This window comes from Neltuma alba, unplaced genomic scaffold, assembly GCF_004799145.2.
Source record: "Neltuma alba isolate B1F8T4 unplaced genomic scaffold, ASM479914v2 tig00002642_pilon, whole genome shotgun sequence".
Lineage (NCBI taxonomy): Eukaryota > Viridiplantae > Streptophyta > Magnoliopsida > Fabales > Fabaceae > Neltuma > Neltuma alba.
The window spans coordinates 16,835-29,783 of NW_021632950.1; the positions used below are offsets into that span (position 1 = coordinate 16,835).

Here is a 12,949-nt window from a genome sequence, read left to right on the forward strand (position 1 = left end):
TATATCATTTTATAGTAGAAACAAATTTAGAACTAAGAATGATGGACTCTTTTCTTTTTTGTCGGTATGATAAATGATTATTCTTTATGTATACTATGTTTGTTAGTTAAACTTTTTTGTTAATTATTTATAATCAAACTAGATCATCCGCATTGTAATTATCTACTGAACTTAATGCTTATTTAGTTGTTTATGTCTGTCCTCTATTTAGTTTGTTTATTCAATAGACTTTATTATACTGTAATATATGTTTAGACATGATAATGTTTATATTTGTGACTCAATTTTATTTATATTTATACCTTTTATTAGTAATTTTTATTGTTTCATTTTTATTATTTTGATAAAATATACATAAAAATAAAAAAATTATTTTAATTAAAAAGACCAAAAGCCCGCGGGCTAGCCCGAGCCCATCATCTCACGGGCCGGGCTTGAAAAAATGACTTATTTTTGGAACTCGGGCTTAAACGGGCTGGCCCGTTTAAGCCCGAGCCCGTCACGAGCCGGCCCATTTTCCCAGTACTAGTGTTCGTGATTATTGGATAAACAAAGTGTGGGTCCTTTCAATTTTTTAGCAATCAAAAGGTTCAAGAACTTTATTGGATACTGCAGCCATTAAAAAAAGGTCAACAACTAATGGCTTTGACAATTCAGGGAAGCATTGCACATGTTGTCATGCTCATGGACGTGTAGAAGGGTCAACCTATTTAGGTTTACAAATTAAACAAGCTTTTAGGAAATACTTGATCATACATACTTATAAGACACTCCTTAAGATACGTATAATAATGAAATTTCAAATGAAGTAATAAGTATACCCAAATGTCCCTCCCTCCCTCTCTTCTTTGCAAATTGATGATTCAGTCTTGAAACTCACTAGATAGATAAAAGATTGCCCTTCAAAACGGTTAAGATTCATCTCATGAAATTCACACATGATACCAACCAGCTTCCAAGTAAAACATCTCTAAGTAACCAAACATAGAGTGATTTATCGAACTGCCACAAGCTATGTTTCAGAACATTGATCAAATTAAAAACCCAAACACTAAATATAACATGAGGACATATTCATGTGACAGTAAGGCACCCAAAATTACATCATTATTCAACTGAGTTATTGGCCATACAAACTTCACTTCTTTTTCCGTTTGATAAGTAACAATCATTCTATAGCTCTATATGCGAATCATAGTAGTCAATGGGATCAAGAATACAGGTTACCACGAGTTCATTGATTCAAAAGGTCGTGGTCCCTGAGAGCAGGATCTGTAGGCTTCAAGCGCATAAAGACATTGATTCATTTAAGAAATGGGGGAGGAGGATTGCCGATCCAAATAATTGAAAGACTATTACAATAAACAAACAATTTCAAAAGAAGGTACATGCTATCAAATTTGATTGCAAAGGTCAAAAATGTGCTTCATAACTAACTAATGGAGCCTGTTCAGCACCCCCTAACTCATCCAGTAGCTCCTCGATGGCCGGAATTGGAAATTTGTCATGAATTGTGGCATTGTTCAGGGCACGATAATCAACACAGAAACGCCAGCTGCCATCTTTTTTCTTCACCAATAACACAAGACTGGAGAAAGGACTCTTACTGGACCGTATAATACCAGCAGCAAGCATCTCCTGGACTAGACGTTCAATTTCAGTTTTCTGGCAGTGTGGGTACCGGTATGGGCGAATGTTCGGTGGAAGGACTCCTGGTTGCAGGTCAATGGTATGGTCCACTACCCGTGGTGGTGGTAGCCCAAGAGCTGGATTTTGCACTGTAGGGAACTCCGCAAGCAAGTTCTGGATATCCTCTGTTAAAGGAGAGTAGGTCAACTCTGTCATTTTTAGCTCAGTGAATTCCACAAAGAAAACATCATCATCATGGCGTGTGGTCCGGCAAAGTGAATTAAAAGTCATGGGAGTTCTATGTAAGGTGGGGTTCCCTTAAGACAGACCCATTCCTCCCCGAGGTCAATTTTAAGCGTGGAATGTTTCCAATTGACTAACACTTCTCCTAAAGAAGATAACCAATCAGCACCAAGAATAACGTCAGAGCCACCTAACTGAAAAGGATAAAGCGAGTGGATGATATGTAAGCCTTGAACCAGTAATGAAACGTCGCGACAAACCCCTCTGCCACGAACGTGACACGCATCACCGACCTGAACAGTGAAGGCTATATTGGGGTCTAACGGCAAGGATAAAGCAGAGACCAAGTCATGGTGTATGAAACTATGAGTAGCACCGCAATCTATGAGGATAAGGACAGTGCGGCCACCCAATGATCCCATTAGCTTGATAGTTTTGCCACCCGTAAATCCTGCTAATGTATTCAAAGAAAGGGACATGAGTTGCCCAGAAGGTGCTTCTTTGTCCACAGCAACTCCACCCTCGGTTGTGTCAGGTGCAACAGGCTCGACCGACTTAAGTGGGTTATCAGCATTGTCCTCAGACATTATCAGAACCTGGAGTTGTTTCTTTTTGCAACGGTGACCTGGACGATATTTTTCATCACATTTGAAACAGAGGCCTAGCTCCCGACGGCGTTCAATCTCGGCGTCAGTATATTTCTTTGGAACAGATTTAGTAGCATAGGTGATAGGAATCGCTGTCTTCTTCGAATCATCTGATGGGGGTTTGTTATCGGTGGTCTTAACCATGGTAAGTTGGGTAGACGCAGTCATCTTCCCCGTGTCAGGAGAAGGGGTCGGACGTGTGTAGCTGAGTCGGGTGGGAGAGTTTTTTTCTTTGGCCCATGATTTGTAGGGCCCAACGCTACGGGGACTATAGAGATGAGTCAAAACTCCATTCCGCTCTTCGAGTCTTAATGCCATATCCATATACTCGGCCAACGTGTGAAGCTTCAGCAGACGTAAATCCGCCTTAATATCAAGTTTAAGACCATTCAAAAATGCAGCAATCAAGACCTCCTCATCACAATTACTCAGAGTCGCAAATAACAATTCAAAACGTTCAATATACTCTGCTACTGTCTGATATTGGCGCAAAGCCATCAGCATCTCATACGTGTTTCCACATTGTGAAGGATGAAAACGCAGAATTAAATCTTGTTTTAAGTCTACCCAGGATCCCACCGGAGCTCTTACCTCCTTCCACTGGAACCAGTTAAGGGCGCGCCCTTCGAAACACAGTAGCGCTGCATCTAGCTTCTCAGAATCAGCCACCTTGTTGAATTTAAAGTAACGTTCGATCTTAAAAATCCAGCTAAGAGGCTCGTCTCCAGAAAAAAGAGGCATATCCAGTTTGCGTTAATGGGAATTGTCTCCTCCACCACCCCCATTGGACTCTTCGATCGTAATGACCCGCGGACGGGAATCGGTAACCTGCGGAGCCGACGACCCTGGTGATTGAGATGATTCACCACCCTGAACATCATGCTCTGTAGGTCAATTTCCTGAACGCAAGCTAGCGGCCACCTCTGTCATCATAGACGTTAAGGTCATAAGATCGCACTTCATCGTAGCCATATCTGTCTTCATGGAAGACATATCGGAAGTCAACCGATCAATCCCCTGCTCGGCCTGCATCATTTGGGAATCAAAACCATCCATTCTGGACTCCACGCGAGTTTGAACCATACCCCAGGTGCGACTGCTCTGATACCTTTAATGGAGCCACAGGCTCTCCAAGTAATATTCGATCACTGGAAAAAGGTTCCACAGCCAGAAATGAAATCTGGAATTACAAGGTTCTCTCCACTCTGCACATTCGAGAGGCACAGACTCTCCTACGCAACTCACCAATTCTCTCATGCCTCTAACAGAAAAGATCCCCCCATACATATACCCACTCTCCCCCTATAACTAACAAGTATCCATTCCCTAAAATACCCCCTGATACAAAACGTACGCTGGACTAAACGCCAGAATTGGGCTTCTTTTGTCTCACATATTTAAGCTTCGGCCCGCGTTCAACACTAACACATCTCCATTGCTTTTCGTTAATCAATAAGGGTAGTTCTTTGGCCAATAATCAATAAGGGTATTTAGATATCAAAAAGAAGAATAACATCATACTCAAAGCCACATTGGTCAATGGGCCGTGAACCACGCAGCTTTAAGCCTCAGATTTCATGCAACAAACTGGGCCCAAGATCTAGTTCAATTTATTTATTATCTAACAAAATCCATGAAAACAAAAGGCCACTAAAATCAGAAATGGCCTCTTTCCTGTTTTCAAAAGAAAGGAAACAGAGCAGGAAAATGGATATAACGACCAACCTTTGGAAGATATGAAGAGCGGGCCAAGTGTATCGGAGCAATGTAGGCAACTTTGCATGCCAAGTTCAAGCTCCTAAATGAATCTCAATTTTTCAGCAGTTGCAAGGAGCCAAAAATCTCATTTTTCCCATATTTGTAAAAAGGCATCGATCTCAATTTTCCCACATTCATCAATAGGCATCAGTCTCAATTTTCTCACATTTGTAACTAGGCGTCAGTCTCATTTTTCCCATATTCGTAAATAGAGATCAAATTCAATTTTCCCACATAGGCATCAATCTTAGTTTTCCCACATTCTTAAATAGACATCAATTTTTCCCACATTCATAAATAGGCATCAATCTCGATTTTCTCACATTCGTAAATAGGCATCTCGATTCTCCCACATTCATATATAGGCACCAATCTTCACATCGGTAAATAGGCATCAATCACAATTTTTTCACATTCACCAATGGGCATCAATCTCGATTTTCCCACATTCATAAATGGGCATCAATCTCAATTTTCCCACATTCATAAGTAGGCACCAATCTCGATTTTCTCATATTCATAAATAGGCATATCAATTTTGATATTCCCACATTTGCCAATAGGCATAATCTCAATATTCCCAAATTCATAAATAAGAATCAAAATCATGCATGAAATGATGCATCGAATAGGATCATTAATCTTTGCAAGTGCACAGACATAAAAAATTTGACAAATTATATGTAAAGGGGCTATAAAGCAGCAAAGACACAGAGAGTCTAAGCTGAAGCAAAAGCACACCCCATATTTATTTTTGTGCACCTTAAGAAGAGTGGGCAACAATTTCCTTAAAAAAACTCTCATATTGCGCATAATTCATGCAATGAATTCCAAAGGATCGCAAGGCATGCAAAAATAATTAAGGCAACTTTTCATGCCAAGTTCAAGCCTCTAAAATATTCTCAATTTTCCCACATTCATAAGGAGGCATCAATCTCAATTTTCCCCCATTCCTAAATAATCAATCTCAACTTATTCCATCCCGACACATCTCAAGCTATCCATGAAAGGAAACTTAACATAAATAGTAAGGGAAAGAAAAGTAGGCATAAAAGTCTTCACCAAAAAAAAGAAAAAACACACATAAGTAGTAATGACAAGAAAAGTAAGCATAAAAGTCTTCAGCCCAAAATAATACACATAAGCAGTAGCGACAAATCTAAGATTATCTAGGAAACTTAACAGAAACAAACGCTTTCCATCAGGTTAAGCAGGCCATCATTTATGTAGCAGCAACCGCATATGATTCATTGGTCATTTGTATTCGTAAGCCACTTATAAATTAAACCAAGTTGCAAATACCATGTGCTTCCCTGCAATAATCGGTTGTTACCTATATCCCATGCAAGAAGCTAAAAAATATGTCAAACATCTAATATTGTGAAGCAGTTCAAAACCAAGTTGTCAGCTAAGATCGGTTCAGTTTAGTACTAAGTGCCTCTGCCCATGCATCCCATGAGTTGCAGCTTTCAACCGATGACCCATAAGAGAGGCTGGGAGAAAAGTCATTGGAATTCAAAACTTGCTAAAAATGAATTTGTTAAACGTTGAATTTTAAATCTCAAGCCACATATAAAAACTCTGAGATTCCGGCCAGAAGTAAAAAAAAAAAAAAAAAAACTTTGCGAAACCCAAACAGACAATAATCGGCTGAACATTCATGAATATCCATAGCCGTCGACCCGCGAAAACAGACAATACCAAAGACAAAAAGCAAGGTAATAATGCAAGATGCAGAAAAAGCAACGCAAGGCCGGGAGGGGAAAAACCATAAAAAGGGGCAAGGAAACCAGCACCAAATGGAGAATACAAAGGGAAAGGAAAAGCAAGAGAAAACTTAACAGTGCAACATGACGGCGACTTGGCTGTGGTGGACGCGACGGCTTCTCTTGAGACCCCTCGAGTCGACGGCCTGGAGGGGAGAGAGCCTGGAGCGCAACGGTCACGAATATGCGCGCCAATTCCAGGGTTGAGAAGCAACCGACTCTGAATTAAATTTGAAACTCTGAAAAAACCCCCGTGAGGTAATGGCCCCCTTTTTTTTTTTTTTGGGTCAGCAGGACATGATGAGTTTAACCGTTGAAAAGCGGCGTGTAAACTCCGAAATAACAGGAACTGAACTACAAACTGATTGAAAATATTAAAGCCAAAATTATTATTTTTTCTTTCTTTAAAATTTTTAACAAGGCATTGTATTAAAACCTGGTCATAAATTGTTAAATTTTTTTAATATGATTATTTGATATTTGATGCTCAATATTACTAAGGTAACTTCAAGTAGTGTCAAATTTAACTACAAAAATCTCTAGTGTTAATTAACTACTAGTTAGTTGGCAGCAACACTTAGATGTGTTTCTATGATTGCTAACTAAATAAATGTGTTAAACTTTCAAAAACCCATTCAAAGACCTTCTGTAAGCCTTAAAATTAGTTGTTGAAATTTGTATTATTTGATACTCTTCCGATTCTGGACATAAGACCTGTTTTGTAATGTAAAATTACACTATAAAACGAGTCTTATGTCCGGAACCAGAGGAGTATTAACTATTTTTGAGTTCGAAGATGTGAATAGAAGTTTCTCAACTTTTATTTTCCATAAATAATTTTTTAGTTTCATTAAAAAATTTCAACCAATAAAAAAACTTTCAGAATTATAAGCTCCGTTACAACTAGCTAATTCTGTTTTGTTAAGGTATCTTCCTAGTTGAAAGTAATCTTCTTCCAAACATTATTCATCAAATCAAAATCACCTGAAATTTATGACCAATTAATATGAAAATTTCACAATATTTTTGTAAGATGCAGCAACAAAGAGGCACGAGATGCCGGAGAATGAGTTAATTCTCTCCTCCACCTCTCCTTTTTCTTACATCACCCCTATTTTTTTTTAATCACTATTGGATCAAATTTCAATGATAAAAATTTAACGTTTTATTAAAAAAAACTATTATTATAATTTTAGGTGAAACAATAATAAGTTAGAATTGGGCCAAATAAGGTTCGCGACCCAAAAACGAAAGACGCAGTAAGAAGTTAATGGCCGAAAAGTTTGTTGGGATTCTCAATGATATCGGTAGCTGGCGTCCATCAATTCCAAAGTTCTCGTGAACAGCCTTCCTTTTTTCATTAGCTCGATATGGAAATACTTTTTGGTTCTTTTCGACAAAGCTGTTGAAGCAATGCTACCGGAAAAAAAAAAAATATATATATATATATATATATACACTCTTGTAAATTGTTGAACTTTTTTTCTCGGAAAGCCATCAAGTAAGTGAAGTAACCCAGATGAAAATAAATGGGTAGGACAATTTGGTAGTCTGATCACACACACACACACACGTATATATATACACACGAGGATGCTATAGATCCGCAGCACATTGCTAGAATCGTACGTAACTGAAGACAATGTCCGCGGATTCGGAAAGAAAATTACAGCGACTCTGGTTGAGAGAGGCTGGGTCATGAGATTAAGCGTACATGGCTGCACATGAACTTCAATTCAATGTCAGGGAAATAACAGAATTCCAGACTCGTACATTACTTCTGCTAAAGTCTGCATTAGCATCAGCAACGTTTTAATCTGTTTGTGTGCCAAATGAGAAACCATTCATAGAATTCTACCAGAGCTGTGTGTCATTTGTTTTTCTTCAAGCTAGAATGTATAGCATTTGAAGAAACAGTTTGGTGAGGGACAAGGGAAGATCCAAAACGATCTTGTTTGGTGGTAGCCATTTATGGATTTCACGTGGGCGTCTTAGCTTAAGGGAGGTCTCCTTTATGCCAACCTAATCAATAAACCGGAGAAACCTGAAGAACTTGGCGCACAAGCTGCCAGGTTACTCATACTACAGTGCTTTTGGAGTGTATGCCATTTTAATGTTCATTAATATCATAAAAACGACCCGATTGACAATTGCCAACGAAGTGATGGATTGGAAACGCCATGTTTCCCTCCACTCATGCACTGCATGCACCACAGTACACTGAAACGAAAAAGGGTTTAATGACCTGATGTTGACATATTTATCCATAGATAAGATTTTTTTGAAGTCAATCATCTTTGCAAGTGACCGTGTATGCAATGCAAGTGCCAAGAATTTTGTTGCCTCAGCTGAAAATATCATCACACAAAAATGTACGCACACATATATGTGTGTCTCCGAAAATTTTAAGACTGTGTTTGTTTAGTAGTGTTGACGTAAAGAATATATCGAATATATAGGATCTAAAGAATTAAAATTTAAAGCTTTTGGAGTACACCAGGTAAATTTTTTATGCCGACGGTTTGTCTCTCACGCAAAAAAATTGAAAACTGAAGGGGAAAAGCAGAAGGGTAGAAGAACAGTACTTAATTAGCCACAATGTACTAGTAAGCTTTATGATACAAGATTGAAAACTTAGACTAGTGAACTGACACTCTTGATAAATGGTTGACTTATAGTGCAACGTAGCAGCACCAAGTAACAGGACGAGACCCCATTTTCTGGTGCATTCATGTTTTTTGTCGGGCACCAGACACATTAAATATACGTTTATACTCATTGTCATGCACAACTGCACAACTTTTTTAACTCCCCACTTTCTCAGTTTAATTTAACCACTCGCATCCGTTAAATATCCAGTAACGAGCGAGATTAGTTTGTTTTAAACTATAACTGAAAGTTACAGGTACTCGGGTAACGCGGGGAAAAAGAACATGATAGTGTGATCACACCCTTATATAAAGATCAGACATGCAGCAGAAGCAAGTGCCGAGAGAAATTAAAAAACTTAAAAAGGTCTTTGAAACAACAATATGGTTATGCCCAAGTTTAGAGTGACGGTGGCGATACTGGTGGTGGCCCTCACCGCATTGGCTGCGGAGAAAGCGGAGGGAGCTCGAGCTTTCTTCGTGTTTGGGGACTCACTGGTTGACAGTGGCAACAACAACTACTTGGCCACCCCGGCGCGTGCCGACTCTCCTCCCTACGGCATTGACTATCCCACCCATCGACCCACGGGTCGCTTCTCTAATGGCTTCAACCTCCCTGACATCATCAGTCAGCGGATTGGCTCTGAACCCACGTTGCCATACTTGAGCCCTCAGCTTAGCGGCCAGAAGCTCTTAGTCGGAGCCAACTTTGCTTCCGCCGGGATAGGAATTCTCAACGACACAGGCATCCAATTTGTGAGAAACTATCCCCTCCTTTCTATTTAATCCCTATAAAAATGCAGATTCAGACTAACATTTGAAAAAAAAAAAAAAAAACTACAGGTCGGCATCATAAGGATTTTCCAGCAATTTGAACTGTTTCAGCAGTACCAGCGGCGGCTAAGTGGGTTGGTAGGGGCAGCCCGAGCAGAGAAGATAGTGAATGGAGCGCTTGTGCTGATGACACTTGGCGGTAACGACTTCGTCAATAATTATTTCGCCACGCCTGTCACTGTGAGGTCCCGCCAATTCACCGTCCCTCAGTTCTCGAGCTACCTCGTCTCAGAGTACAGAAAAATCCTCACGGTAATAACATTAACTATATATATTCATTTTTTCTGGTTTTTGATGTTTGATGAAGACCATATGGGCTGATGTAACAAGTGACACAGAGGTTGTACGAGTTGGGGGCTCGTAGGGTGCTTGTAACAGGGACAGGTCCACTGGGGTGCGTGCCGTCGCAGCTAGCCCAGAGAAGCAGAAACGGAGAGTGCGTGCCAGAGTTGCAACGAGCTGCCCAGATCTTCAATCCATTGCTGGTTCAAATGACCCAAGAGCTCAATGCCCAAGTGGGGTCTGATGTGTTCGTCACTGTCAATGCCTTTCAAATGAACATGGACTTCATCACCAACCCTCAAAGATTTGGTCTTTATCTTAACATTTCATAACGTTACACATCAAGTTTAGCATATTTTTTTTTTTTGGTAGTGTTTGGTAATGGTGACATGGGAATATTGACAGGTTTTGTGACATCCAAGGTCGCATGTTGTGGTCAAGGAGCGTACAATGGGGTGGGACAGTGCAACCCATTGTCCAACCTCTGCCCAAACAGAGATATCTATGCCTTTTGGGACCCTTTCCATCCAACCCAACGTGCTCTGGGCTTCATAGTGCAGCAAATCTTGAGCGGACCTACTCAGTATATGAGTCCTATGAACCTCACCACCATCATGGCCTTGGACTCCACCATCTAATTCTCCTAGTATCGGCATATCCCAACCTTGTTAAATGTTAGTTATATATATATATATATGTATGTATGTATGTAATAGAGGGAGAATTGCAATAAAGTCTGTAAGGAAAAAACATAATTACTAAAAAATCTTAATTACAACTAAGCAACTTGCAGTGACAAGTAAGGTAGAAAATGACAACTTCTAATTTGTCATTGCAATTTTTTAGTTATTATTTTCTCTTTTTAAGATCTTGTTGTAATTCTCTCATATATATCTGATATTTAAATGTACCGCTTTCAATGTTACTATATTAAGATTGGATTGGTACTAGATCTATGGTTAAGCCATAATTAATTGATTTGCAAGTTAATTAAAACTGGCCATTCCCGTCTATATGAGCTTATTCTATTTGTGTAAGTTCTCTTGGGCTCATTGAGTCCATGCTCACTCCTTCATGTAATAGAGAACGCATGAACAGACATAGCCTCATTTGCATCTTCTCCATCCAGACCTGGGCATTACAGTACAAGAGTGAAAAGTTAGCTCAGTTAAAATATTGGGAAAAAGACAGTAAGGTCTCAAATGACTAAATAAGTGCCCAACAATTTTTTCTTTTTAAAATGAGTTGCGAGATTGCATTAAATAACAGATCAAACATGACAATATCTTCTTTTTCAGATGAATCGCCACGCCTCAGAGTTGAAAAATTTAAGAAGCCAAAATGTATGAACAGCCAATCCTCACCTAAGAAGTAATACGACAATGTGGGCATATTCTGATTTTTGTTTCATGGCCTAACACTCTGTGTGTGATTCTCGACAACATTTGGGCTTGTGGGTTATTCTTAGATAGCCAAAATATTATGGAGTTATAACTTTAAGTTGGGCTTGACGTGTTTCATATGACTCTGGAGCATCCTATAACATATGTGCTCTCAACATGTTGAATTCAGACTGGACAGCTCAAAAGTACCGTCCTCTTTCTCCCTCTCTGCTTCTGCTGCTGACAAATTCCTTTCCACTTTTGTATTTTGAATCTTCTGCGTCAAGGCTGCCGTATAAGCAAAGATCGCTCCACAACATAGCATGTGCCTAAAGCTTTCACCTATCTCACAATTCACACACCTCACATCCACCAGTTGGATCCAGTTCTTCCTGTAATATATAATACAGATCCCATCGCTCACCAGATCAAACACCTAATTTTGGTCCTGCATTTTTCTTCTCTTTTCTTGGGTAATAAATTTACATCCACAACACATGTTGAAGTGATTGTCAGCTATGTGAAACCATTGAATTGATCAGCCTAAAGCAACATTTTCAGACCTCATTAGTAACGGTAGTTGTCTTGGTCTTGTCTTATTCTGTATATCCAAGCTCGTTGCGGATGAATCATGCCGGAATCTGACCAATATATATACTTTTAGTGTCGGACCTACTCATCTGAGTCACCCATTAAAATTTATCAAAGTCATGAGTGCTTTTTTTTTTTTTTTTTGGCTGCCTGCCATCAAAGTCACGATGAAAGTTGAAAATGACATGCCACCCGTGAGGATTTTGACAGAATTGAGCCATCTTGGAGAGCAACCAGAGTTTATAGAGTTAGATTCCGTTTCATGCATTCACCTGATTGGACTGTTTATAGTCTGTAGTTGGGATTGCAGAGAATTATGTTTTGCATATATTCCAACTCCTCCAGGCACTTTGAAGTTTTTTTATTTTTAAAATCTTTCTGTATTATTGATACATTATTGCAAGACCTTTTCCCCATTTGCCTGATAACGCGTTTTTGGTATATTTCTTTATTATGAAATATATATACATTTTGTGCATGGAGTTTAATTTATTATCTGCTATGAGCACAAAGTGAAATCATGAAGGATGAAGCCACGGACGCAAGAAAACCTGCAGTTGAAGAAAAAAAGGGCCGTGTTGTAAATTCCCCCCCCCCCCCCTCGCTTGGTCATAAATTATACATGTGTGTCCAAAAGCAGTCGTTGGTGTGGCTTTATCATCAAGTTTTATAATGCTCCAATCCTAAAGTTAGTCCCTTTGTGGTAATTCATCCAACAATACTCATTATTATTGTTTATAACAACAATAATAATAATGATAACGATAATGATTCATTTTGAAAGACTTTGGAACTAACATTCCGTCAACTTATATATATACTACCTCCTTTTCTTAATATAAAAACTAGTTAGCTGATTTAAATAGATTAAGAAAATTTATTAAGTTAATTATTTATAATAATTAAGTATTGTTTTCTTTAAAATACTCTTATTAATTATGTACTCCTCCGGTCCTTAATATAAGACCCATTTAACTAATTTGATTAGATTAAGAAAGTTAGGTATGTTAGTTAATTATAAGAAATGTGACATGTTTTTCCTAAAATACCATAATCATCTTTCTTAATATCTCATATTCTTCTTCTACTTGATTATGGTTGAGGGAGTATCCATAGGGGTAATTTAGAGAAAATTGATAAATATGAGAAATGAGTCTTATATTTAGGAC

General features: G+C 38.8%; 1 protein-coding gene across 1 annotated transcript; it reads left to right on the forward strand.

The window, feature by feature from the left end:
- Positions 1 to 6,677: 6,677 nt before the first annotated feature.
- On the forward strand, positions 6,678 to 10,688 carry LOC114734726 (GDSL esterase/lipase At4g28780-like). Its single transcript, XM_028922372.1, has 6 exons — positions 6,678 to 6,691; positions 7,546 to 7,548; positions 9,059 to 9,447; positions 9,535 to 9,777; positions 9,864 to 10,116; positions 10,213 to 10,688. The coding sequence occupies exons 3-6, from the start codon at positions 9,076 to 9,078 to the stop codon at positions 10,443 to 10,445; spliced, it is 1,101 nt and encodes a 366-aa protein (XP_028778205.1). The 5' UTR covers positions 6,678 to 6,691; positions 7,546 to 7,548; positions 9,059 to 9,075; the 3' UTR covers positions 10,446 to 10,688.
- The last annotated feature ends 2,261 nt before the right edge of the window (positions 10,689 to 12,949 follow it).

What these genes read in the sequence shown, in the direction of transcription:
- LOC114734726 (XM_028922372.1), top strand. Translation starts at nt 9,076, where the DNA reads ATGGTTATGCCCAAGTTTAGAGTGACGGTGGCGATACTGGTGGTGGCC. An exon ending in AGTACAGAAAAATCCTCACG is followed by an intron (nt 9,778 to 9,863) that starts GTAATAACATTA and finishes CAAGTGACACAG; the next exon opens with AGGTTGTACGAGTTGGGGGC. An exon ending in CACCAACCCTCAAAGATTTG is followed by an intron (nt 10,117 to 10,212) that starts GTCTTTATCTTA and finishes GAATATTGACAG; the next exon opens with GTTTTGTGACATCCAAGGTC.